The sequence below is a fragment of the Xylocopa sonorina genome, chromosome 9 (assembly GCF_050948175.1).
Source record: "Xylocopa sonorina isolate GNS202 chromosome 9, iyXylSono1_principal, whole genome shotgun sequence".
NCBI lineage: Eukaryota > Metazoa > Arthropoda > Insecta > Hymenoptera > Apidae > Xylocopa > Xylocopa sonorina.
Window position 1 is genome coordinate 8,815,658 of NC_135201.1, and position 24,743 is coordinate 8,840,400.

At 42.1% G+C, this 24,743-nt stretch overlaps 1 protein-coding gene and 1 long non-coding RNA gene across 8 annotated transcripts in view; one reads left to right on the forward strand and one right to left on the reverse strand.

Moving 5' to 3' along the window:
- The window catches only part of Kibra (WW and C2 domain containing protein kibra), a 32,845-nt gene extending 8,732 nt beyond the window's left edge, over positions 1 to 24,113 (reverse strand). For 3 of the 5 annotated variants that reach the window (XM_076901389.1, XM_076901390.1, XM_076901387.1), the window contains exons 1-4: positions 23,827 to 24,113; positions 23,051 to 23,279; positions 15,729 to 15,838; positions 15,380 to 15,474 (exon numbers count right to left, since the gene is read on the reverse strand). In XM_076901389.1, the coding sequence (XP_076757504.1) occupies positions 15,380 to 15,474; positions 15,729 to 15,838; positions 23,051 to 23,178 (333 nt within the window). In that variant the 5' untranslated portion in view covers positions 23,179 to 23,279; positions 23,827 to 24,113. The remainder of the gene's footprint in view (positions 1 to 15,379; positions 15,475 to 15,728; positions 15,839 to 23,050; positions 23,280 to 23,826) is intronic. The other 2 variants (XM_076901388.1, XM_076901393.1) reach the window with 2 other exon arrangements.
- On the forward strand, positions 7,444 to 10,081 carry LOC143426885 (uncharacterized). Of its 3 annotated transcripts, XR_013102203.1 has the most exons (3): positions 7,444 to 7,594; positions 7,690 to 7,848; positions 9,582 to 10,081. It is a non-coding gene; the product is annotated as an uncharacterized LOC143426885 (long non-coding RNA). The 3 variants fall into 3 exon arrangements; XR_013102205.1 differs by lacking the exon at positions 7,690 to 7,848; XR_013102204.1 differs by lacking the exon at positions 9,582 to 10,081 and having other exon boundaries at positions 7,667 to 7,945.
- Positions 24,114 to 24,743: the final 630 nt, after the last annotated feature.

A 24,743-nucleotide genomic window follows, 5' to 3' on the forward strand; every position in this document is an offset into this window, starting at 1 on the left:
AAGAGCCTCTTATTTTTCCCCACCCCTCGGAACTTGCCATCTCCACCTCCACAGGGCTGAAGCTCTTCTTACCGCGATCCTTGCATCTCCCTATGCATCTATCATTCGTTTTTCCCACTCGAAAGATCTCGACTCGCTTCCTCCTTCGTTCGCCTGGTGGCAGATCCCCCGAAATCTCTTCCGCTTCAACTTAGCTTTTTATACGACGCGACACTCGCCGGACATGCCTGCGTCGCGACGCGGGAATCCGCTCTATCCTCTCCAGACGAATTCCGGTTAAAGATGTCCCGATTCAATTGGAATGTCCCTCTTGACGTGTGCCGCGTACGGAGATATCGGAAGACTGCGGTATTGGCTCTTGATGAGCGCCATTTGTCATCTCAAAGATACGAGGTCACCGTCCATTTGGGACTGTTACCTTCAATAGAATGCAGAGGATACATGCTTGTTTCTTAGACCGATAGAGATGGCAATAAGTATTCTTTTCGTTTCCTTTGAATTGTCGGTTTCTCAAAAGGCAAAAGAGTAAATTAGTATACCTGATTCTCGTAGGAAGCAATCGTAGCCATGAATACGCATTTCTCAAATACCATTTGCTTTACGACCATCGGTCACAGACGCCACAACAACGGACTGACGGCCGTGATATCAAATTACATTTTTCACAATCACATTTCCCATGCAATATACTCGCCATTGTGAGAATTCGTTCCGTACTGTGGCACAAATGGCAGTTTTACGCGAAGTGATGTGTGATGCGTAACTTCTCACGACAGTTGGTATCAAACTTGCATCTTTCTTGCGCGTTGCACGACACTTCACGTAGAACCGCCACCATGTTCTTGTATTAGTACGGAACGAATCGGGCCAATTCGATATGTGTATGCTGAAAATAGCCTCAAAAATATAAATTGGTCCACTTATTATACGTTCCACGCAAAAAAGGATCGCGATGAGTATGACAAGCAATCGAATAAACACTTTTTCGATGGAGACCCGGCTCTAGGCCACAAATTACACACATGTACCAACGAAGCTGAGTATAACGCACGCAGCCATTCGTGTGTATCATTAAAGAATTCCTCTTCGAGAAATATTGCTGTGCGGCAAAGGGAGCGAGCCAAAAGGGTTAACCTCTCACATCAGAGTTCCGTCTATACATTTCGATGGTAGATCCATCACCTACAATAATAATTATTGCGGAACAATCTACACAAATGATCAAAATACATACGTAGCACCCCCTATATCGTGTTATGCTTGGTCTAAAATAATTATATTGCAGATACTCTAACCTCAAATTTCGCAGCGTCCAATAAAAGGGAAAAAGTTCTACTTTCCGAAAGATTTTTCTACACCTTCATTACGAATGAACAAATTTCGTAGCTATTTTATTCGATAAAACACGCGACTCTTTTCTATAAATCTTTATTTGTAAGTTGTACGTCCATGGTTGGCCGGTGTGGTGGTAGCGTTGCGGAGGCTGCAAATAACACGATGACGGTGCGTGTGTTAGTGGTGAGATGGCGGAGGAGGAAGAGCGATTGGAATGCAGCCGAGTGAGGAATTCCGGCCCATCCCGCGTATTTATCTGAACGCGCTGTTTGCCGGCCCGCGGGGCCCCGCTCCGAGCGAAGGGCCCCCTTTTATAGTGCGCCAACTACTCACGACCGCTCATACCAACGGAGGGACGAAGGAAGAGGGATAGATAGCCGCACGGGGCCAGTGTCGGGCCACTATGCGTACGGATCTGTTCAGGAATGCTCGCGGTCTTTTGTAATTGGGCGCATTCGTGGCATTTTCCCATGTAGACGCAAGCGCACGGCAAATTTTCGAAAGCAACGTCCCACGAATATTTAAGGTCGTGGATAGGCGGCTTTTTCTAATCGACAAATTTTTTAGACAACTTACGATTTCTCTGGACGTATCATAAATTGAAGAAACGATTATATTAAATGAAACTGCTGGAAAATATAATCGATCGCTGAATTGATTAGCGACTAAGGTAGTATCGATCCAATTTAAATTGCTGGTCAATACTAAATCCTGTTTCCTAAGTTTAACATTGAACGAATCCAGAAAATAATACCGGGAAACGATGATCTAATCCAAATGTAGGCGTAGCAAGGATAGAAGAGAAAGAATAAGCGGTAAGCAGACTGACAACGGAGAAAAGCATTTCTTTGGTCGGACAGCTGTTGCCGAACAAAGGCTGAAGGATACAAAACAGGAATTTCTTGAGGCGCGCACGTGGCTCCCAAGAGAAAGAGAGAAGAAGGGGAAAGAAAAAGGAGGATCCACGGCTAATGCAAGGGACCGACTATACACACGTGACCCGCTGCACTCTTTCGGACATTCCTCTCCCTTCCGTTAATTTCCTCTTTTCTTTACTTTCATTGCATTCGTTCTTCATCTCTTTTCAAAAATTAAGAGATACAATCGACATATCTTGAAATAATAAAATATTGTAAAAAGAACCCAATTTTATGCGCCAACATTCGTGACTATAACTACGCGGTCAGTCCTATTGGATAAATTTGATTTTTTCCATCGCTTGCGAAGTTATGAGCAAAAATGCTTGAAACTTTTCTAAAGCTTGTGAATTCTATGTGCAATTAACTTTTACCACCTCATAAAAAACAGGCAAATACGTACGAAGTACGTAATTTCACCAACAGAAGTCGCCACGATCTGCAATTCACGCGAATCATGAATCACGAGGATCATAAAGAAAATAATTTAGCTAAACAATTAAACAATGAAGCTTCCTTGCATCAGTCGACAAATATTTTTCTCTTTCTTTCAATTTCCTCATGTTTGAAAATTCTTGTCCATAATTTACTCGTAAAATGTTTAAATCGTACCAGCACACGTTAAATGGAGCTTTATTCCTTAAATTGCTGTTCTTTTTCCTTTGGATTCTCGACGAATTAGCATAATGACAAGTGTTAACAATGTATTCTCTGTATACTAAAAAGAAAAAGTTGAAACATTGACTCAACGAGTTCATAAATATGCATAAGCGTCTGAATGGACGTATACTCACGCGTGTACGAGTAGTTTATAAATTACAATATTAAATTGTAACGTGCTCTATAATTCAGTCCTTGAATATAGCTGCAGGATGGGAAATTAATTGCGTGCTGTATATATCTGCTGTGTATAGTGTATTATATATTGTAGTTATCTACTGTGCCTACAAAATAACTTCAACTATGATCAAATATTGAAATATATTAATGCCAATTCTAACGCTAAATTGTGTATGAATAGCATGGTTTATGTAACTTGTGTAGTGCGCAAAAGAATTCTAAAGAAGGCTTTGTCCAACTAAAACAATTTTTGCGATGTTACTCCACGCGAACAAATTATGATTCATAATATTCACGAGTACTTATTGTCACAAAGTGCTATTGGAATTCACATGTGGTGACTAATTTGACACGACGTGAAAATAAAAGCGATTGACTTTTAGAAAATGTTACAGTTATCAATGTACAAAATTAAACTCTACTTTAACAACTGAAATTGCTTAATGATATATCCTTCTTTATTTTCATTTTCTATTTATATTTGCAATTTATTGATAAATTACACTAAGACCAATCGCTATCGTCTCTATTAAGTATTTCGAGCCTACCCTATATCCTGTGATAAAGAAATACCTTATCCGATTATGAATTCTAAACGAAAACTCGCTAGATATTCTAAGAAAGCGTTGTCATAACTCGAGATTTTTCTACGACGAGATAATTTATAAGCAGACACTTCAGTAGCCAGTATTATCGTCCGAGTGATGCTTCAAACGTCCTCAAACTTACTTACTTTACTACACGATACCAGTACAATCATACAAACTGATATCGTGCAAATATTATATAATAAATTAAGAAGTTGATCGGCAACTAAACACTGAAAAAGGAAACAATCGAGTTGACAATACTTTTATCGCAAAGTAGAAACGCTATCGACTAGCTGTCAATGTAAACTCGTTGTACGATTAATCCTTAAACAGACAATCGATCGTAGCTTAATCACGGAGATTTTCCGCGATTAAAAAGAAATGTCTCATCGAAGAATGCCCATACGGAAACGGACGGCGCGGATCGTCTCACGATGCGGAGAATGTATTTTCGTATTTCTCTAGATGTTGCGATAACGAGGCGACTGATACCACCGAGATACTCTACAAAATGTCCATGCTATTAGTCACGCAACATTTTTCTTATAAGCGTCAGATACTATCCTAAAGGTAATGCAAATAGTTGAAAACTGCGCGAAACCGATAAAAAAAAAAAGGTGTTTTACTTCCAATGATTTTTAGCAAGAACATATTAAAAGAAATGATGTTGCAAATAATTCTCTTTTAATTAAAAATTCCTTTAAGCAAACGTATAATTGTTTAATTACACTCGATAAAGTTGGTGACTGCAACCTTGCGATCATTTCGCAAAATTATATTTGGTTTCTATGTGAAACTGGATTAAACAACGGTATCATGGTTCGCGAGTCACTTTTTACGCATTCGTGTGTATTTTTATCGTACGTTTACCTTTTCTTACACTCTGTTACGTAATAAAGGCGTCATTGTCATTATCATAACAAGTTACGCGCATTAGAGGTTATTTACTGTAACCGTTTACTAAGTTCGTAGATAACCGCTAATGAAATCCTACCATGTTACTCTAATTACCGCGCAACAATGTAAATTTCACACTAATTCTATGTTTTATTTCATTTCTCACTGGAAATATTGTATGTAATATAATTTTTTCACTCTCTATCTCATATAATAACAACTGGAAACTGTAAGCGTGAATCATTTATTTAAAACTGCGTTAACCAATTTGCGAAAGATCAAAGTAGCTCCCTACATCTCACCCAAGTCGTCGTTTAAATTTTTATCCTGTCTCTCCCAATCTATCCTAGTCTATCCATCATCTTTGAAGTACATATACATTATCTAATTATATATATATAATTTCTAAGCTCGCGAAAGGGGTAAATATACATGCTCGTGAATCACATACGTATACACAAGGACGCGTACATATTTACACAATGGGCACCTGACACCGTTACCTTATCAGCGAGATATAAGAATTCTTCGCGGAAAAAGTTTGGATAAATTTCGAATTTGCTATTTACATAATGTCGCGCGATACGTTGAACAGAGGACGTAAATTATACGTTACAAGTTTACACATACTTCGCATTCAATAGCCTGTGTATTTACGCAAGAAGAAAACAGAGATAACTACTGTTGACTGCATAAAGATTCCGTTTCAGTCGAAGCAAATTTCCGGATTAGTATGCTATAAGTACCGAGTACAGCATTTTGGAACAGAAAAATCATCGAATTAAACAAGAACATCTCTAATTCTTACCTCTCTGACTTACTCATCGACCTAGAACTACCACTTCTCGTGGGACAAGAATGTTCTTTAAATTACAATAAGGCAGCAATGTCTATACTGAAAATTGTTGATGTCTAAAGGGTTAGAAAAGCTGATATTAGAATCGACGATGGTAGAAAGTAGAGGGAAATAACATTAGTGGTACACGTGTAGAATAAGGAACTACAGCGTTCAGGTTGTGACGGTTCGCGGTTCGACGATGCGCGCGACGAGACGCGACGGGACGAGCCTGCGCATACGTGCGTCCCATCGCGTAGAGGTAAGGCGGGCGACGGAGTGCAGGGGCAACAGAGCGAGCAGGCTGTGGTGGCGAACGAGCGATGCTGATATGAATGGAATGCGATGCCATTATCGTGGTGTACATACCGATAACTCGATGCCCCGTTCAGCGAACGAAGGTGTCTGCACGGACCAAGCAAAAGCTCTTAACTTTCAAGCAATCCTATCTCCTGTCGCACCAAACGCATCCTCCATTGTGCTTTTTCTTTCCCCGCATTTCGGGGCATTCGAAAGGTATGCGAGATTCAGGTTAGCGAATCGCGCGAATTCGATTACATTCATGGAAGATATTTAGTTCTGTTTTTCAGGGAAGAATATCATACATCGATACGATATTTATGGAGATGATAAAAGGGGACAGTAGATTGTAGGTTAAACTATGTTTACCCGTGGATTTATATAAAAAATGTATCGATACATTATACGACGTAACGATCCGTTATAGTTACCTTTGCGTGAAGTTATCTTCCCCTATTCGATTGTCTAGCAACGCGTTATCCTTTTATTATACCTGTAATAAATTCTTTACTTTCATTCAAACGTTATCAAGATCTCTTGACACTCATTCAAGCGAAACGTGTTATCACTGATATTGTACAATGCTTAAGAACAACTATTAATTAACGCTAACGTTCGCTAAGTAAATCGATGTATGTATCTCGTAATCTACCATCGAATCGCTTGAATTCCTGTTCGCAATTAATCCAACATCCACGCGGAATACCTATTTAACGAAACCCGCTGGATAATGAAACAGAAATTTGCCTAACGTTCGTATTGTCCTTTCAGGAGAAGCAAGCTGGAAGAAGTTAAGAATCGTGACAAACGTATTCGATATGCATACCCCTTTACGAAGCTCTTCCTTTCGGAGAAATCGGCGTCTGATGCCCGTGCATTCCCTTCGGATGAATGTCGAGCGGTATATTGAGATTTCGGGGAAATCAACATATCAGGCGGCTGAATATTGCCCGATAAAAGCGGCTTGGGTCAGTATAGGAATCGCACACGGTCGTTACTATTCGCATTACTGTTCATTCCTATTTCCGTGCACCAGGAAACGTAGGTTTCATCGAAACAATTAACACGAATAAGGTAGGTTAGCGCGATTTCGCTACCCGTAAAGAATTCGTAAAGTAGGAATCAAGACCGCTAGATAGCATTAGCGTACAATCTGCGTTACGTACATCTTTATACCGTTTCCGCAGGTAAATTTAAATATTCGATTTACTTGGGCAAATTTTAATATTTATCATTCTTGTAAATAATCCCTGCTACCCTCTTAATTCCCTTAAGCTGGGAGACATTTGAAAAATTAGTTGTGTATTTAGGTTCTTCGACGAGATACGAGACAGCTGAAATGTTAGGCTGGCAAAATCATGCATACCTAACCTTATTTATAACCATCACTTCGTGATTCAGTGACTGCGATAAGAGACGGTCTTGAAGATCGCGGAAAGTCCTTGCACGGTTTAACGGTTGGTATGCTTTAAATTAAAAACAAAACACGACGCTAACATCGGAGAACACTCATCAATTTAGATAATATTTAAAGGAAAATGTAGTGCAATTTGCATAAGAATTTACTTATGCTTCTGCTTCGATGAATAAATACTACCGAACGAATAATTTTGGAATATTTTCGAGTCGAAAAAGACGATTACGGTAAACAAGAGGTATATTGTACATCGTACGACAACTTTTTCGCGAATATGATGATAAACAGTAGCCAGATCTGAATCTGGGGTACGTCATTTAACTGTTATTTATCAAGCAATGATAACTGTCTGATAATCAGTCTTCGTGCATTCCAGCGTTGATAAGGGGCAATCGTGTCATGATTCAAGCTTGTTCCTATGGTCCAAGGCACGTACGCATCCTCGGAAGGAAACGCAAATAACGTTGGTTAAAATTGAACTTTTTTCATGCTAAATTGATCTACGAGATCAATCACGAGTCGTACAATGTTACAGTTTGGCTCGAAACATCGACACAGACGTAATGATGGAGACAGAAAATGTGGACGGAAGAAAAAGAAGGGACGATGCAAAAGGGAGAAACGACAGGGGAGAAAAAAAGGAAAAAGGAAAAGCAAAGCGTGAAATTCCGGCGGGCGTCTAAAAATAGTCGGTTACAAAAAGGAATAATAACGCGGGTACGTATATATCTAGTCGCCGGGTAAAAGCGTCGGCCTATTTATGTATCGCTCGGTAGAGATGGAATCTCGATCTCTTCGCGTGGTCGTTAACATTGTTTGCCCCTGGAAGAGAAGCCTGTGGAATGTGAAAAGCTGCGTCGGTAAATGGCGAGCAGCAACGCCGTAAGGCCGGCCGCGCTCTCTATTTTCTTCTACGGTATTTCCGAGTCGGACCCTTTCCAGCGCGTCTGCGTTTGCGTGTGAAGATTTCACGCATAATCCTCTCTCCGTTCCCCTTTAACGAAACAAAAGGAGAAACGGGGAAGAGCAAAAAAAATACGTATTGCATACATGTAGGATTTGTTTCAGTGCCTTATTTCATCCTCCTAGAAACTGCGCATGACTGGAACTGTTCTAAAATTGCTCTAAGACGATGAAATAAAGAACGGAAATAAAATCATTTACCCGCAATATCCTTCGAGAATATTGTACATAATACATTGCAACAGCGTCTCAAACAGAGAGGCAGAAATTACGTTTCTAGTCTAACTGCCACGCACGCCCTCGACGAACTTGAACTTGACGCGTATGTACACGTTTTGTAGCAAAAAGCACGCGACAGCACGACGGTACGGGAATATAATGTGGAAAGGGTTAAAAATGCGTACGGCGAGCCACGTCGATCGCTATGTAACGATAATATTCTGCGTTCCTTGGCCATCCCTATTTCTTTCGTGCGAGCGCGCGAAAGAGCGAACGGTGTAGTCGATTCACAGCACCGCGGGGCATCATCCCGAGAGTATCGAAGGACAGTAGCACATCCGCTCGTGCACACGATCGTACACCCTCGGGAGTCCTCGTAGCTCTTCGTGGATCCGTTCGTGGACCGCCTGGGGGCCCTACGAGCGTAACACCGGTAGCCACTACGCCAAAAGGGTCGCATTCGCGCGGGAACAGAGAGAGAAAGAAAGAGAAAGAGAGAAAGACTGAGGGGAACAGGCGGTGAGGGACGGAATGAAAGAAGCAGCCGAGGACGGAATATCCAGGGCCGAGGCTCGAGAGAGGACAGGCCGGGGACTTGGGGGAACTGGCATCTTTTCTTCAAGATGCATTCAAACTTGGGAGAAGAGTATATACCGCCTTAGCGATGGGATCAATATCCTCGCGTATATACTCTTTCCACGCCATCCTACACCATTCATCCAACCGTTTATTTTCCTTTTCATTCCTTCGTCCTAACGATGTGTTATTGGGAATGTAAAAATAATTATAAATACGATATTCCTATTTTTAAGCTTGCGATTGACATATCCTCTTTTGTCGGTTATTTAAAATGACGGAGTGTTCTAAGATTAAATTCCATAAAATTTCCATAGTAAATTAAATATATATCTGTGTATTGCTGTGTATTGCCATTTTCTACCTGGCTGCGCATCAAAGTTACCGTGTCCTTATTAACCCACCCGTTTCCAAAGCCCTAAATTCCGAACGCGAATGGAATTTTAGACGCGATAAATTAATAACAGAGTGTAACAATAAACATCATCGAATAGAAATAATTAAGCTTTTAAAAGGGGCATCGTCGAAGAGCTCTAGCACGGAACATCCGCTCGCTCGCGTGCGAGCTGCGAGCTGCTCTATGCGGCTAGAGCTTGAAAACTATAAAATGACTGTTTAACGATAAAGTTAATCCCATCGCTAGTGTAGAGCTTCTCATCTTTCTCTAGCCGTTCTTCTCTTTCTCTCCGTAGGTTTGCCACGCATCGACTTTCTCTCCTTCTCGCTGGTCGCCGCTATCTTGCGCGCCGGGCCCAGCAGAGACTGGTGGTACAGGAGGACAGTGTTAGGCGAACAGAGAAGGAGCGGGGAGGGGGGAGGAAGTCACTGGTATGGGCCAGTCGGGGCAAGGGGAAGGGGCAGGGCGATAGAGGAGTGGTGGTACGGCGCAAGGAAGAGGGAGGAGGGACGGGGTTCGAACGGACGGGAGACATTCCAATCTCTCGTGGCAAGCTTGCCTGCTTTGCTTCGCTCGCTTGTCTGCCTGCCCGCTTGCCAAGATACCGTCGTCGTCCTAAAGCCGGCCCACGCTGCACCGAATGGTACACGGACATCGTAACCGTGTAATCTCGCGACGCGATCGTTCCAGTCGATTTTGCGGGGATAGTAGACGAATACGAGCGTCTTCTCGAACAGATTTGATGCATGTACATACTCTTTAAACGAGAGATGCATTTTGAGAAAAGAAAAAAAAAAGAAAAGAAGGAAAGGAAAGGTTAGCCGTCGAGCGAAAAAGAAACCGAGTGGCATACGTTTCGAACGATTAATGCCAGGGAATAGGACAGAATCGGTTACGTAACTCGATTCTAATGTGTGCTCCCCCTTAAGAGAGCGATGAACAAACATTTTCACAGAGGATTAAAATTGAAAGCAATAATTCACGTGTTGTAATCGTAGTCTTGAACAATCTAATTAGTCTTTAAACTATTCTATTTTTAAAGGTATACCAATACCAGTAAATATGAACAGCTGCGATATAAGTATATCTTATTTTAGGCTTCAGCGCATTATGGACAGTTATTGCAAACTCCGCTTCCGTTGAAGCTAATTGAAGGCACCAATGTTCAAAATTCGGTTTCCGCAGGCTACCACCAATGACGATGTCAATGACTGCGACTTCAGTCTCTGAAACCGTTATGGCGCGTATACGTACACGCAGAAGGATGTCCTCGGTAAAACGAGCGCCTGTGCGTACGCAGAAAGGCACTATTTCGAGCGTGAACGTATAGAGGCGCGTTATACATATAAATACGTGTACACGTATATTTCGATATCCAATACACTTTCCACGACGGTAGACATTTGCGTTCGCGTTGCTATTGTGGCTAAGATCACTTTGGTCCAGACGTTGCACCTGTCGGTGCATTTTAAATTGACTGGCCGACTGTTTCTATTTGTCAAGAATCACGATACTTCTTGTATCATTTCACGGGCTAACAAGTAGACGAGAATAATTGTAACTGGTCAGTGACAAGGAACCGTCACGAAAGCCTGACTATTAGAGAACACGTGACGGATGAATAAACTTTAATAACTGCATTGAGAATAACTTAAGTTTACCATTTCTTTAACAAAACGATAACAATCCTATTCACTTCAATTTGGAGTCGATTAAAAGCATGAGACAAAACATGATTACTGGATCAAATCAATGATCGAGCTTCAAAAGTAGCTGTACTCTAAGAGACTATTCGGATCCTCGAATGGTAAGCGAGAAACGCGTGAACGCGATCGGTAATTCAGAAATTCAGCGGGATTCTCCGGTCCCCACGGTTGGGTTTGGGAATTTTACCGTGGATTCCGCGTGGACGATCGTGGGAATGCGAAAAATCCGCGGCTGGATTTCCGCGAACCGACCTGAAACTATATAATTTAAAGCGTCGGGATCCACGGGGAGCGACTTCCTCCAGCGGTGTTATAATCGGTTTTGTATCTGTCCGCGCGCGGGGACGGCGCGACGCGCGGTACGGAGGACTGCGCGAGCGGGCAAAAATAAATGGCAATTAAAATTCCACTCGCGTCTCGCTGCCTCGTAGAGAGTTGTGAGGCATCGTAGAGACTGCTGGATGAAGGGAAAGAGGGAGAGGCAGAGCGCGCCGCCGGGCGGCAGAGAATGAGAAAAACTGAGAGAAAAAAGAAAATGCTGGAAATGCGTCAGTCCGACGGAGACGATGCGAGCTTACACCGGAGAACAGGAGCGAGACGCGGAGACGTTTTCGTACTCATCATCGCTGACGAACAAACGTGGGGTAGAGAGTTCCCTATATTGAACATGGTTCCTAGATCAGAAATGGAAACAAAATATTTGCAACACGTTGCTTTTTCAAGTTACGTAGTAAAACGGATTTTAAAAAAGCAAACTTTACTTGTATTCGATAAATTTCTGTTCCAGTGTAACACCAGAGGAATAATGCAGGATTTAACGGCCTCCATAGCGTCTCGAATTAAAAAACTGATCATATACAACCTTCCAACAATAAATAAAGGCCTCACACCAAGGTTAATCTTCGTCTTTCGCGAATTCCTCTCTATTAAACTTTCGAAATTCCTCGAGATTACGCCATAGCCCCGTCATCGGTGTTCCTTGGTCTCATTGCCATTGAGACATGAAAACAATCCATTAGGGAGACGCTTAAGGACGTCACTGGTATATAATCGTCTTTCAAAACTATGTTATATAATGGACAAAAATTACATAACGAAAAATGAACATTTTTTTGTTGCCACTACTTTTTAGAGGAGAATTAATAAGTTTCCTTTCCACGAGCCACCACCTTACGTGACATAGAATGTGGGCTTAACACACTGACCAATATCGCATAAAGTATTGCCAGTAACTTCGATCGAGTTGTACATTTCTACGTCGCGATAACATTTCGTTGACGCCTTATCTTAACGATCGGCGCTAGTTCTCCTGACCTGCATACTTGCAACTATAGAAATACAGGGTGCAGAGTAATTATTCGAGGCGTGCAGTTGTTGGAAATGAAAACTGTACCGCGGTGCACGAGTATTCTCGTTACTCACTGTACGTAGCAATGATGAGACACAATTGACCGCGGATTATCCATTGGTCGATAGAGAACGGAGATTGAACCAAAGGGAGAGCGAAAGAGAGATGTATGTATGTATGCAGGCAGGGAGAGAAGAAAAGAAACAATGACGAGGACGAGGCAGAAAGAGAGAGAAGGGAAGAAATGAGAGGAGAGAGGGCCTATTTGCATCGGAATGCAAGCCCTGGCTGAGGCCAGCCCTGTGTGCTCGGAAGAGCGCGTGCACGCATCGTGTGCGTATATCTGCCTAGGTAACGCGTGAAATTTCCAAGGAAGGAAGCCCAGCCACGCGTTTCCTCGTGGCGCGCCCTCACGAAACGCCGCGAACCCGTGGCTACCCGCTCGATCGATTACCTTTCACCCTGACAACAAGTTACGCGTCGCCTGTACGGGCCACCGTGCTCCGCCATATTCTCATTATGGAACGCGACAACTTCCGACCGGAAGTCTTGGACATTTTAATCGCGCTGAGAATCACGAGAATCATAATGCCGTTCTTTATTAAACACGACACGTTTTGAGGGACAAATGCCACGCTGTTAACTTTCAACATTGCAACTGTGCCGACCTAATTAAGGGACAACTACTCGAGTTCTTAAATACCGTCTTCTACTTTTCAATGGATTATCAGCAGCTACTGTATTACATTGTTAGCGCATGAATTAATTGTATGATGATATACGCGGTACGCATTCGCTGTATTCAGTTCGAGATCTCTGCCATATTCGCGTTATGGAACGCGACAACTTCCGCCCGGAAGTCTCGAATATTTTAACACTTTCACGCTCGATCTTGCGTGTACACAACATTGTATTTTAACTGGTCTGAAACTAGTCAAGTGTATCGGTATTTGGTGAAACTAATTTCCAATTATTTATTCCCCGTTTGTTTATATTATTTAGTCTATGAAACGTATTTAAGTAGCACAGAGAGTGCCAATACGAATTTCTAAAAATCACACTCCACGGAAAAGAGAAGAAAAAAAGTACTAAAATAAATGAGACTCTCCTTTAAAAAAAAACAGAGAGATAGACAGATAGAGGGAGAGAGAGAGAGGCAAATCGTTGTTTAGTCTGCGAGACGATTTCCTCTCGCCCCGTGAATTACGTGTCCCACGGCTGTCGTCGAGAGGTCTCCAGACAATCTAGAAGCTAGAATATCGAGCCGCGAGCCAATCTCGAAAATCGACGATGATATCACGCGAACAGTATTTCGACCGAAATAAATATACCGTACATCGACATTCTCCCACTTCCTGTCGCTCGTTTTACGTGAAAATTCGCCCTGCTGTCCTCTCCACGACGCGACGTGCACGAAGTTCCCCCGCGGTGATTATCTAACTTGGCATTTGCGCTTTTGGGAATTCGTCTTCTGGGAATACGCAACGCTAGATCGACGTAACAGTGGGTATTGCTGAAATCGTTTCTCGGGAAGATTTCTTGAGACGAATTCAAGGTAATCGCACGGTTGGAGGCGCAAAATAATTTGTTCCTTTTTTTAAAGAAAACAAATTGTCCACTGGCATCGCTCTATATCTGAAGTAACGTACGTCCATCTGTTTTTGGGCATTCTATACCTACTCAACATTCTCTTATCGAAATTGATAAGCGAACAAGTTTATGGATATTCGTGTACAATTACCGCAAATCGTAGTATTCTTCAGTTATGGTGGGGTGATGAAAGTTCACGGTGCGTGAACTCGTGAAAAGACTCGCTTTTCGAATGATGTAACTGCGTACATCGCACAGGAGGAACGTATCCCCGAGTTCAGGTGACTCAAAAGAGGAAAAACTAGTTATCCGGTGTTAATCGGCCGATCCGGCGACAAATATGAATACAGACAGGCGAGGGAGAATGACGAGTGACCGGAAGTACCGTGATTTCCCACGAAATAACTTCCTGTCTAGAGCCACCACCGTCCCCTTACTTAAAAGTTCATCGGACCCTCGCTACTTGCAATCTCAACTAACAGAGGTTCACCAGCACGAGCAGAGAACGCAAGTATCGTATATCGCCACTGCCGATATTATAACTAGACTAATTCAAATGTTTGTTAATCGTTTAACGTTTAGATCTGCGATTACTTTATCGTTACTTGCCTTCATAGAGCAAATTTCATTATCCAAATCGCTATTTATGAAACGAACCAACGAAATTCTACCAGTCCTTGCTAGAATTACCCTATTCAAGTATTCCTTGGATACAAATGAGAGTACATTTATGGTACCTATAGATTTTCAAATGTACGTATAATGTTCTGAAAGCAATTGAGAGAGATTCAAGGTTACTTGCCTCTCTTTCAGCGATATCTTGTATCTACTGTCTCGTTCTCCACGTAATATAGTCGGTATTTAGTTGCAAATTGAATAAACTATGACGAAGTGCTGCTGTAAGTTCTAGCAGGTGGTATAAGATAATGGTTGGCTAAGTTATAAAAGAACTTGAAAGTGAAAACTGTTTACACCGATATAGTACACTAGGTTGCTCTGATTCGTTCCGCACCAACACGAACGCGTGCCGGTGGTTCTACGCGAAGTGCCGCGCGATGCGCAAGAAAGATGCAGCTTCGATACCAACCGCGGTAAGAACTTGCGCATCGCGCGGTACTTCACGTAGAACCGCCGCCATGCGTTTGTGTTAACGCGTAACGAATCGATGCCCAACCAGACCCGCTGTATCTCTGCTATCTTCTTTCTATTTTTTATACCGTTTCATTCTAATTAAATAACAGTAAAATTTGTGCTATTACACAAAAGAGAATCCAAGATGAACAGTGGAGTATCCTGCACTGCTTGGAATTTAAAAGATAGTAGTTCAGCGCGCAAACCAGCACCATGAAACACGAATCGGCACGTTCCTACGTTAAGTATACGTTTTATATGGAACGAGTGTTAGCATGTTTAATAACTAAGAAAATTATTAGAACTATCAAAGCTTACCTCGAGTACGTCCTGTGCGGTTTGTAGATACTCTCGAAGCATGGCTTCCTGAATGGCTCGCCATTCCTGCCTTGGATCCTCGAGTTGAGTTGTCTCTGAAACGATAAGGAATAAAGAGATTAACGCTGTATAAAGGTACGAATTGATTGAACCTAAAAGAATGTAATTAGTCAAATCTATGTATGTACGAATACAACTTCAGACTAATATAATTTCAACGATTAATATTTTCTATATAATACGCCAATGTTTTTCTAGATCGAGATACAGGTCGATATAATTGAAGAGGAATTAGTATTTCAATATCGATAAGCAATATAGATAATATACGTAAACAGAATCTACTCACGATTGACATGATTAATGTAGTATGCACCCACGTGTTTGTCATAAGCTTCCTCCCATCCAAGTGGAAGTTCATTTCCGATACAGTCCGCGAATGTTTGGGGTTTCGTAAATCTGTAATTAGAAGAAAGGAAGGCCTTCAATTGGTATTAATATGCATTTTTCTTTCGATCAAAAGATTATATAGCTATTAGACTGTCGCAGAGTCTTGTTTAATTATATTTAAACTGTATAAGAAACACCATGAAGCGATTAATATTATACGATAACTGTTTATTTCGTGTCCATAAATTTCAACAAGTTTACGAGTCTCGAATTCGGCAGACGAGCCTATTTTATAGTTGCGCAGACTTTGCCAAAATAGCAGAATCAACAATGCGTAGAAAATAGAAATAGTCTCATGTTTTACAAGGGAAACAGCAATGCCAATGAAAACAGCTTTTAGAGCCTACAATTTATTACTACCTATCTAATATTATCTTCGAATTGGACGTTTATCATTAATATCTAACATTTTCTCAAAACCGATAGTCCATTCTACTTAAATCACGGATTACCTACGGTTGAAGATATTAATATCAAAATGAAAAAAAAAAAAACAAAATACAAATTTTTCTAATTATGTCACAGCAGCCATTTTCGCGGAACAGCGATGTGCGTTACGGGCTACAGATTTGTTCAATATTCTAATAATAAATGCTGAGGAGAAGCTGTATTATCTACTACGACTACTAACGAGGTCCTCGCGTGAGGCACAACCGAGTCCCTGCTACTAAGTGGTTTGAAATGGTGGTTGACGTTACAGAAATTCAGCGACAATTTGCTAATTCCTTTTCCGCCGCGTGATTCACGTTTTTAACGTGTCCTTGGCCTTACGGCGCGACTGTTGTCCTACAATACGAAGAAGGAAGAAGGAGAAGGAGGGTCAAGAACGTACATCATGACGGAGAAATAACGTGGATAAGAGGGAAGGGGCCAGCTGAAAAGGCAGGCGGAAAGGGAGAACGACATTGGAGGCGACGGAGGAGGAACACCGACTAGAGGAGAAGGAGGCTTCGCTAAGGGGCAGATCGAACATTAACCCCTTAACGCTCACGTTTTTCTCGGCTTATCTTTGAAAAACGGTCCAATTTTTTAAATTTTATACTTCTAAGGGCCACTGCATCGTTTTCCGCGATTGTACTCGCCGCATCAGGTATATTGCAATATAACAAAATGACATATCCTCGATACATTCGTGACTAACCGTGTAAAAGAAATAGAATTATTTTCTTTTAAATGCATTGTATAATAAATCTCCCATTTTGCATTGTTACAGAGCATGAAAAAAATGAATTCATTACCTGCGACAATATGGTATTGTTATATCGGAACAATACGTTAGTAACGCCGCACTATCAGCACACGCCGCTTGTTAGGACTTTCAAAGGCTGCGTTTATGATACATTCACCCGACTTTAGTTCTAGTTAAACTCCACCAGTCCTCCTCTCTACGAAAGGAAGCTGAGAAACGATGTTTACCAAGGAAACTGTACAACGACAGGAAGCGCTAGGCGATCTATTATTGTCGCGTCTGCTTCAATTATACTGGATGTATTGTAAACTCATGGGACAGAACGACAAACATTGTATTGTTAGGGATTGTTGAATACAATTCTTTTCTTGTACACTGTAAGACATGTTCATTTCTAACAATTTTATCAAACTCTCGAACGAACTTTCCGTCTTAGTTTGCTCTGTAAAATCAATCGTTAAAATTTCTTTGGCCAAACACCCCTATTAGTCGCTAACGGGACGACAGTTTTTCTCTACGCTTCGTTTCATGGATAACTGCAACAATGTCAAATACGAGACACCATGTAACGTTTAAAAATACATCGTGAATGTTCACGCGTGAATGAGATTCTATTATCTATCCGCGTCGCCGCACTGGGGAACAATGGACACGAAACAGGACAGATTAAAAGCTATAAAGTAATCTCGTTGCGTCTCCCGATGGACGAGGCACGGAAGCACGCCCACGTGGCCATGCTCACGCTTTTCATGAACGCCATAAACTCCACTTTAATAAGCGTATAAGAGCCGTATCGCGTCAACCACCTAACTGAAGATTTTGATTGTTCCTCTCGACGTTATCCTCATGGTATGAAGTTCATTGAGCGGATCGACATGGAATTTGTGACGTAAAGCAAAGTGTCACGTTGACGCAGAAGATTGATTATGCGAGTGCAAAAACATTTTGAAAGAAAAATGTCAGTAGAGGCTACGTCAATGCTTACGTCAATATTTTTTATGGTAAAATAGTCTTACGTTCCCAACGGGTTACCAGAATATCACATGCCGACCTTAGGGACAAATCTTGACTGATTTATATGTGTACTTGCGTCAGCTTACTTCAAGATTCGTACAGTTATATCGTGTGCACGGTACTTTGAGTACTTTCTTAGCTTGAAGCGACTTGGAAGTCGAAGAGACTGATCAACAGGAACGAACGCGTTATCTGTAAAAGATATTTTAAATCACGTAAAAGAAAAATTTACGTCGATAATGATATCAAATGACTCGAAGTTAAGAAACTTGATGAATGGGTCTCGATCGATCAAATTCGCTTAAACTCGAGGAACTTGAATTGAAGTTTGGGTTTGATCGTTCGTTCCGACGCTGTTATCGTTGGATTCGACTCTTCCACGCACAACTCCTTAACGCACGTAGCCACACCTAACTTGCAAATTCCTGCATTCTTATATCTTGTGTCTGGCATTCTACACTCGATACGCTCACTGTCAGCAGATTATTCAAGATTTGATGGTACTCGAAAGCTTCCGTTCGAAGCGTATTTCGAACGAAGAAACAGTCGAATAGAGCTCAACTTGAAACCTGAATGAACATTTCCTGAGTCAAGTAAATAACAGGCTCGCCATTGGCAAAGTGGTCTCGAGTTACTTCGAGTCAATTGACTTGAGGTCAAGTAAAGTAACAAGTTGGGACTTGCAAAGTTGAATGAACATTTCGAGCCGAGTAAATAACAGGTTTACATTCGATTCAAGCAGCGTGGAATGTAGAACTTGACTAATCCGAACAATATTTATCTTGACCCAGTGTCCCATTTAATGCCCAGTCTGTGTGCTACGGCAAAGAAACGTACAAGAGTCAAAGATTAACAGGGATCAATGGAAACGAGAAATGAAAATTGTACCATCCGATGAAGCAGGGCTTTGGCTCGCTGCAAGGGTCAAGCTATGCTCGAAAGCAGGTGTGACTATTTATTTCGCGACCAGGTGAGACAGACGGCCCTGAATGTAACGTCAACCGCGAGCAAACAAGCATCTATGCGTGGGCATACAAATCGCGTAGGTGTCCCTCTTCGATTACCTAGCTTTGACCCAAGGGCACTATAGTTGTGCATTGCGGAACGCGTGCACGTAGTCGATACCGCCCGGGTTCTAGTATTTTTACCTGTGCCACGAACTTACTTTTCATAGACCATGGGGGTCAACCAAGGAGGTATTCTTGTCACTAACACTTAGGCTCGCCAGCCATTCTACATTTCACGATACAACGCTTACAGTACTTTGGACCAAATGGGGCCATCAATGTACCCTATGTTACTCGTAACATAAAAATGTTATTTAATCCGCTCTTCGACGAAAGCATACTTTTTCATAGAAATGGCAATTGCATCAGGAATTATGATAAATTTGAACGATGGCAAAAACGTTTCAATATTGAGAGACAGCTAACGCTGAAACACCCAGCGGATTCATCGTGGTGGAAATATGCAGAGAAACGAATTCAAGGTATTTAATTACAACCGGCAAGGAGGATACTCCACGATCAGTCACGTACAGCCCGGTTAAGCGTATAAATCGTGATTGCGAATGATAGTTGAAAATATTTCTAACGACATAATGACCGCTTGCGTCGACGGTCGAGCCCTACCTAACGCGTCGTTTTGAAGCGTGTCCGAGCGTAAAAATTCCGAGAAGAAAATAGTGGTACTCAGCTTACAGGAATCTCCGTTTGCCTTCGTCCCTCTGTGCCGTGGATGTGTCACAGCCTAGGAATGTCTCGAATTTCCAAGTTTGGGAACACTCCTGTCTCGTAATTCGTGCCATGGCTTTGGTCACGCACGTGTATACGCAATATCACGCTGCCCGCATCGCCCTTTGAACGTAATTTCTTCGCGCGAAAAAAAAATGAAGAAAAACAACACCAGGTTCGTAAATTTCATCGAAAAATTTTGCCCGAACACGATTTTATTGCGACGAGTTAATAATCGCATGAGATCATCGGAACACGTGTCTACATACCTCATAATACGAAAAATATAATTGCCAATTTCAAAAATTATCTTCAATGGTTTCGACGATGCCAAACTATTTCAAAGGATTATTAATGTTAAGAGTTATTCGTATTAATGGACATTAATATGAAGAGTTATTCTATGTTAATAGTTATATAAATCTCGGATATAAAACAGATTCATAGAAATAAAACTGTGCGCTAAAAATTGTATTCGATTAATTTGTAATTGTATAAGATTACTAAAGTAAATAGTCCTTATCTCAACGATTATAAATATACACAGACGTGATTCATTAACTACATTGCATTATTATGTAACTAGAATACTATAGTATTGATTTCGCAATCGAAAGGCAACCAGGCATTTTTCTTGCTTGAAAACAATAAATTGCTCAATTATGTGGTAATCAATACCATTAATGTAAAAAAAAAAAATGATCGAATGGAAATAAAATCGGATCGACTAATTTCTTCCCTCGATCTGAAAAAAATGTTTACGTAGTCACTGGACAAAAAATGAATTTACAAACAGAAGATAACGAAGAGATAAAAATTCTTTTACCAAATTCTAGGAAATTTTCACTTCTTGCCGTCGACGGTCGAATAATTATTTCGGATGAAATAATGAAAGAGATCCTTCATGAAATGACCCAAGGCAACAGAGGTTGACTATCTTTGAAAGCTGACAGCATATTGATATTTTCTTAAGTCACAATATTGCATAATGCAACCGAGAAACAACCGTTCTCTTTCCTTTTCACGGACATTCTTGCAGCATTCGTGCGACGAAATAATTCACGTTCGACATACCTTGGACAAACGTGACTGAATAAAAGACGAACCTAACCTAACTGAAAAAATCGAACTCGGAAAATTAACTCGAATCATGAGCGCACAAGTAACTACGTTACCCTTACGAACAGAGACACGATCGAATGATAAACGAAACCCAATTAAAAACCTATGTAATTCAAGAAATCGATTCACAAAGTCAATCATAAATATAGACATATATATATATACATACATATAAACCTGCACACCAATCAAGAATCTACGAAACGTAGTTACAAGAATGTCGCACGCAGACAGACGCGCGCGCACACGCGCACAGTCGAATCCTAAAACGAAAAGAATGCGGCGAAGAAAAAGGAGAAGGCGCGCATCTGCGCGTGCGCGTAAACGAACGCGCGCACACGCGTGCGAGAGCGAAAGAATTTTCCTAAACACAGATGGTCGAGCAGATGCCACGCGTTGCAGTGCGTTCGGGTACGCACAGCGGGAAAACCAGGCGAACGTGGTGCACGTCGTGTACGATCCGAGTTTCCAAAAAGAGACGGGAGGCGGCGAGAGGAGCTTAATGTCGTTGGCTTCGGGGAACGAAATTTCGAGATTTCGAGGAACGCGAAAGTCGCTGGGCACACGGAATAACCGTACACCGGGCCACTGTTGTTCGCGTGCCAAATGTGCAAACAAAAACAACAGCGAACGCAGGTCGCGTAATCTGCGCTCGAACTGCCCGTACTCGATAACTCGAACGAGAAAAGAGAATCGACGATCGACCGTGCGCCATGCTAGTATTTTTCCAATGAATAAGTAAAAAACACATAGAGCTGCTATCGCTGTTCGTAATAAATGGAACATTTCCCCCTAATTTGATCCTTGATTAGCTTCTACTTCAATGCTATTCTCTTTGCATGTACCTGGTCAACTCGTGAATGACAATTAAGAATTTGTATTATGCATTTCAGTGTTGAAGCAGATGCGCGCACGTAACAAAACGGATATCTTAGTGGCGACATCAAAATCGAAAGAGTAATACCCTTGTACCGAGGTCTATTTTTAGGTACCGGTCAGTTGCATTATACGTTATGTACCGGTTAGCCCCGTGAGATGGTTCACTTACACCACGCTCCACGGCTACGTGTGTACACATTAATCTAGGCAACGTGGACACGTGGAACACGGTGTCCATGTAAGCTAGTTTTATAACGAAATTTTAGTCTTCCGCTCGATAACGAGCGCCATTCACTGGACCCGCTGTGGGATTGGTATTTCGAACATCTACTCTTTCAACGAATCAGAGAAAATGTTTTTATGATTTCGCGTGTTAAGAATGCAGCCATTGAACGTTGGATCGAACGAGTACGTCGGCAGCTGAGAAACGATCACAGGTGTAATATTCCAGGAAAAATTTATAACATTTCGTAACGAGTCGATCGCGTCGACCAATTATTAGTACTTAATTATCAGCCGATCATGACAGACAAGTAATATCTAAATTAATTGTACACATCTCTGTATGCTTCCATGCTTTTACGTATTCGTATGCAACTGATGCGTATTAAAGTCGTATTAATTTAGCGATACGTGTAAGCACACTTCCGATAAATGAGTTTCCTCCCGAGTAACAGAGCGAGAGAAAATAAAATGAAAAAAGTCAAAGCTGGGCTGGGGGTAAAAAAAAATTCGACGTTTTCATTTGTGACAGTCGCGATCGATCGGAACGCGAGTAAAATGTGTTTTTTCTATCGAAAAGTTTGAACGAATAGTAGTTTTATTTTCGCGTTCGACCGTGGTCACCAGATTTCTCGAGTTTTTCATCGACAGCACGGCGGCCCTGGCGACTGGAATGCGGGCGCGGCGAGTCCTCGGTGTATGAATATACGCATACACGTAGTAGATACACACGCTTGAGAAACTTAAGGGGCGCTCACACGAGGGCAATGTAACGTCAGAAACATTTCGCCGTCCTCGCTGGTGCGTATACGTGCCCACGATGAGTATCTTACTAGACACGGTTATTACCAGGGTAACGCCAGCGCGTCTATCCGCTCGCATATGTAAATCCGATAAAAGGAGGAGAGAAAAAAAAAAACAGCATGAACAAGAGAAAATTCGTATATACGATCTTTAAATGAAATAAGGCTCGCGCATAGAGATCGCACGCAATTTCATATATACTCGCTGTTTTAGCACGTGTACGCGTGCATACAAACATATACATAGAAAATGGCGTACCTGTCTCTAGGATCGATCCACGTTGTTTTTCTTGTGTTGTGATCGATGAAATACACTTTTCCATCAAAGTCTTGCGCGACGTCCCACCCTTCCGGAAGCGGTATCTCCCCATTCCGTCTCCTTGGCATATTTCACTGCGCTCTAAATCCATCCAAAACTCTCTATCACCGACCAGTCGACAGGCACATATCTGTGCGCGCGAGCACACACTCCCCGTGCCACATACACGCTGTATCGATGGAAGAGAAAGAAAGACAGACGATGTGAGAAAGACAAAGAGGGATATATTCGAGTTAGTAAAGAGAAGGCACGCAATAGTAATACACACCGATATAACTGTGGAATGGAGATAGAAAGGATGTGTTGCATGCCACTGAACGCACACACGCGAACATGCGTACACACAGCCGCGCGCACACGCATACGCACACTCTGTCAAAAGGAGAGAGAGAGAGAAAGAGAGAGAGGTAGGTAGATAGGTAGAGAGGGAGAAAGAGAGAGAGAGAGAGAGAAGACGACGAAGAAGAGAAGGAAAGAGAGACAGAGGGGGAAAGAGCGAGAGAAAAAGAGACATCACGTGCATATGTATACATATATATATGTACGCAGATTCATTGTAATATATATACACGTATACGTGTTTTTATATATGTATATAATATGTACATACACGTTCACGCGTCTCTTACTGGCTGTGTCTCTTTCGCACTCGATCTCTTTCTGTCTTTCTTCTCTCTCTCTTTCTCCCTCACGCGTTACTCCGCCATCATGAATACCTCATTATCATGAGCGGAGTGACGTCAGAGTCCCCGCCTTCAGATTCCTCTCGAGCGGAATTCCACCGTTAACATAGCTGGCCGTCGAAGAAAAGTCCACTGTTGGTATCTTGCCTTGAGACGGTACCGTGGTCCTACATTTGTATAAGAGCGTGTTATAGATGCCCGTTACATTATCGTGACACTTTTTTTTTTTTCTCTCTTAATCCCGCACACTGGTCACTTCGCAGTATCGTGTCGAAGATGATGTACAGATGTACGGCACAGGCTTTAAATCGCCTTCTTCACATCATCGAGAAGAGGAACCGAATTCCTCGGTGGAGACCGAGGAAAGGAGAATGAAAATAAAAAAAAAAAAGAAAAGAAAAATAACACTTTCACCCTCTCTGCCGTCTTCACTTATGGCTCACTTCTATTTACACTCTCACCCTCTACCTCTCTATCAGGGCCTCGATTTTACGTATCACGTGCGACGTTTTCTCTTCACACTATCCTTCGATCCGCAACTTTAGTCCTTACACGATTACGACTACCGTGCCCTCGGTACCATCGGGAAGCCGGTGCACTCTAAAAATACTTACGGCACTGTGCCGGCGGATAAACGGCGAACACTTGCGAACGTGGTACAGGTGCACACGTTTCGTCGGCGAATCTGGTCCCGGGGAAAATCGTTCCGACCCGGTGGCAATCGCGTCGTTCTCCTTTTCGAGGCAGCAGGGACGACGACGACGACGACGACGACGACGACGACGACGACGAGTTTCTCAGAGCAGAAACGGGACAGCATCTGCGTCTGCGACCCGCTTTAAGAAGTGCACACTAATGCCGGGTGCACATTTCACCGTGCTCCCTTTTCTTTCCTCGCACTCGAAACTGTTTCGGCCGGTCGTCGTGCGGAAAACTCGGCGTGTCGATCA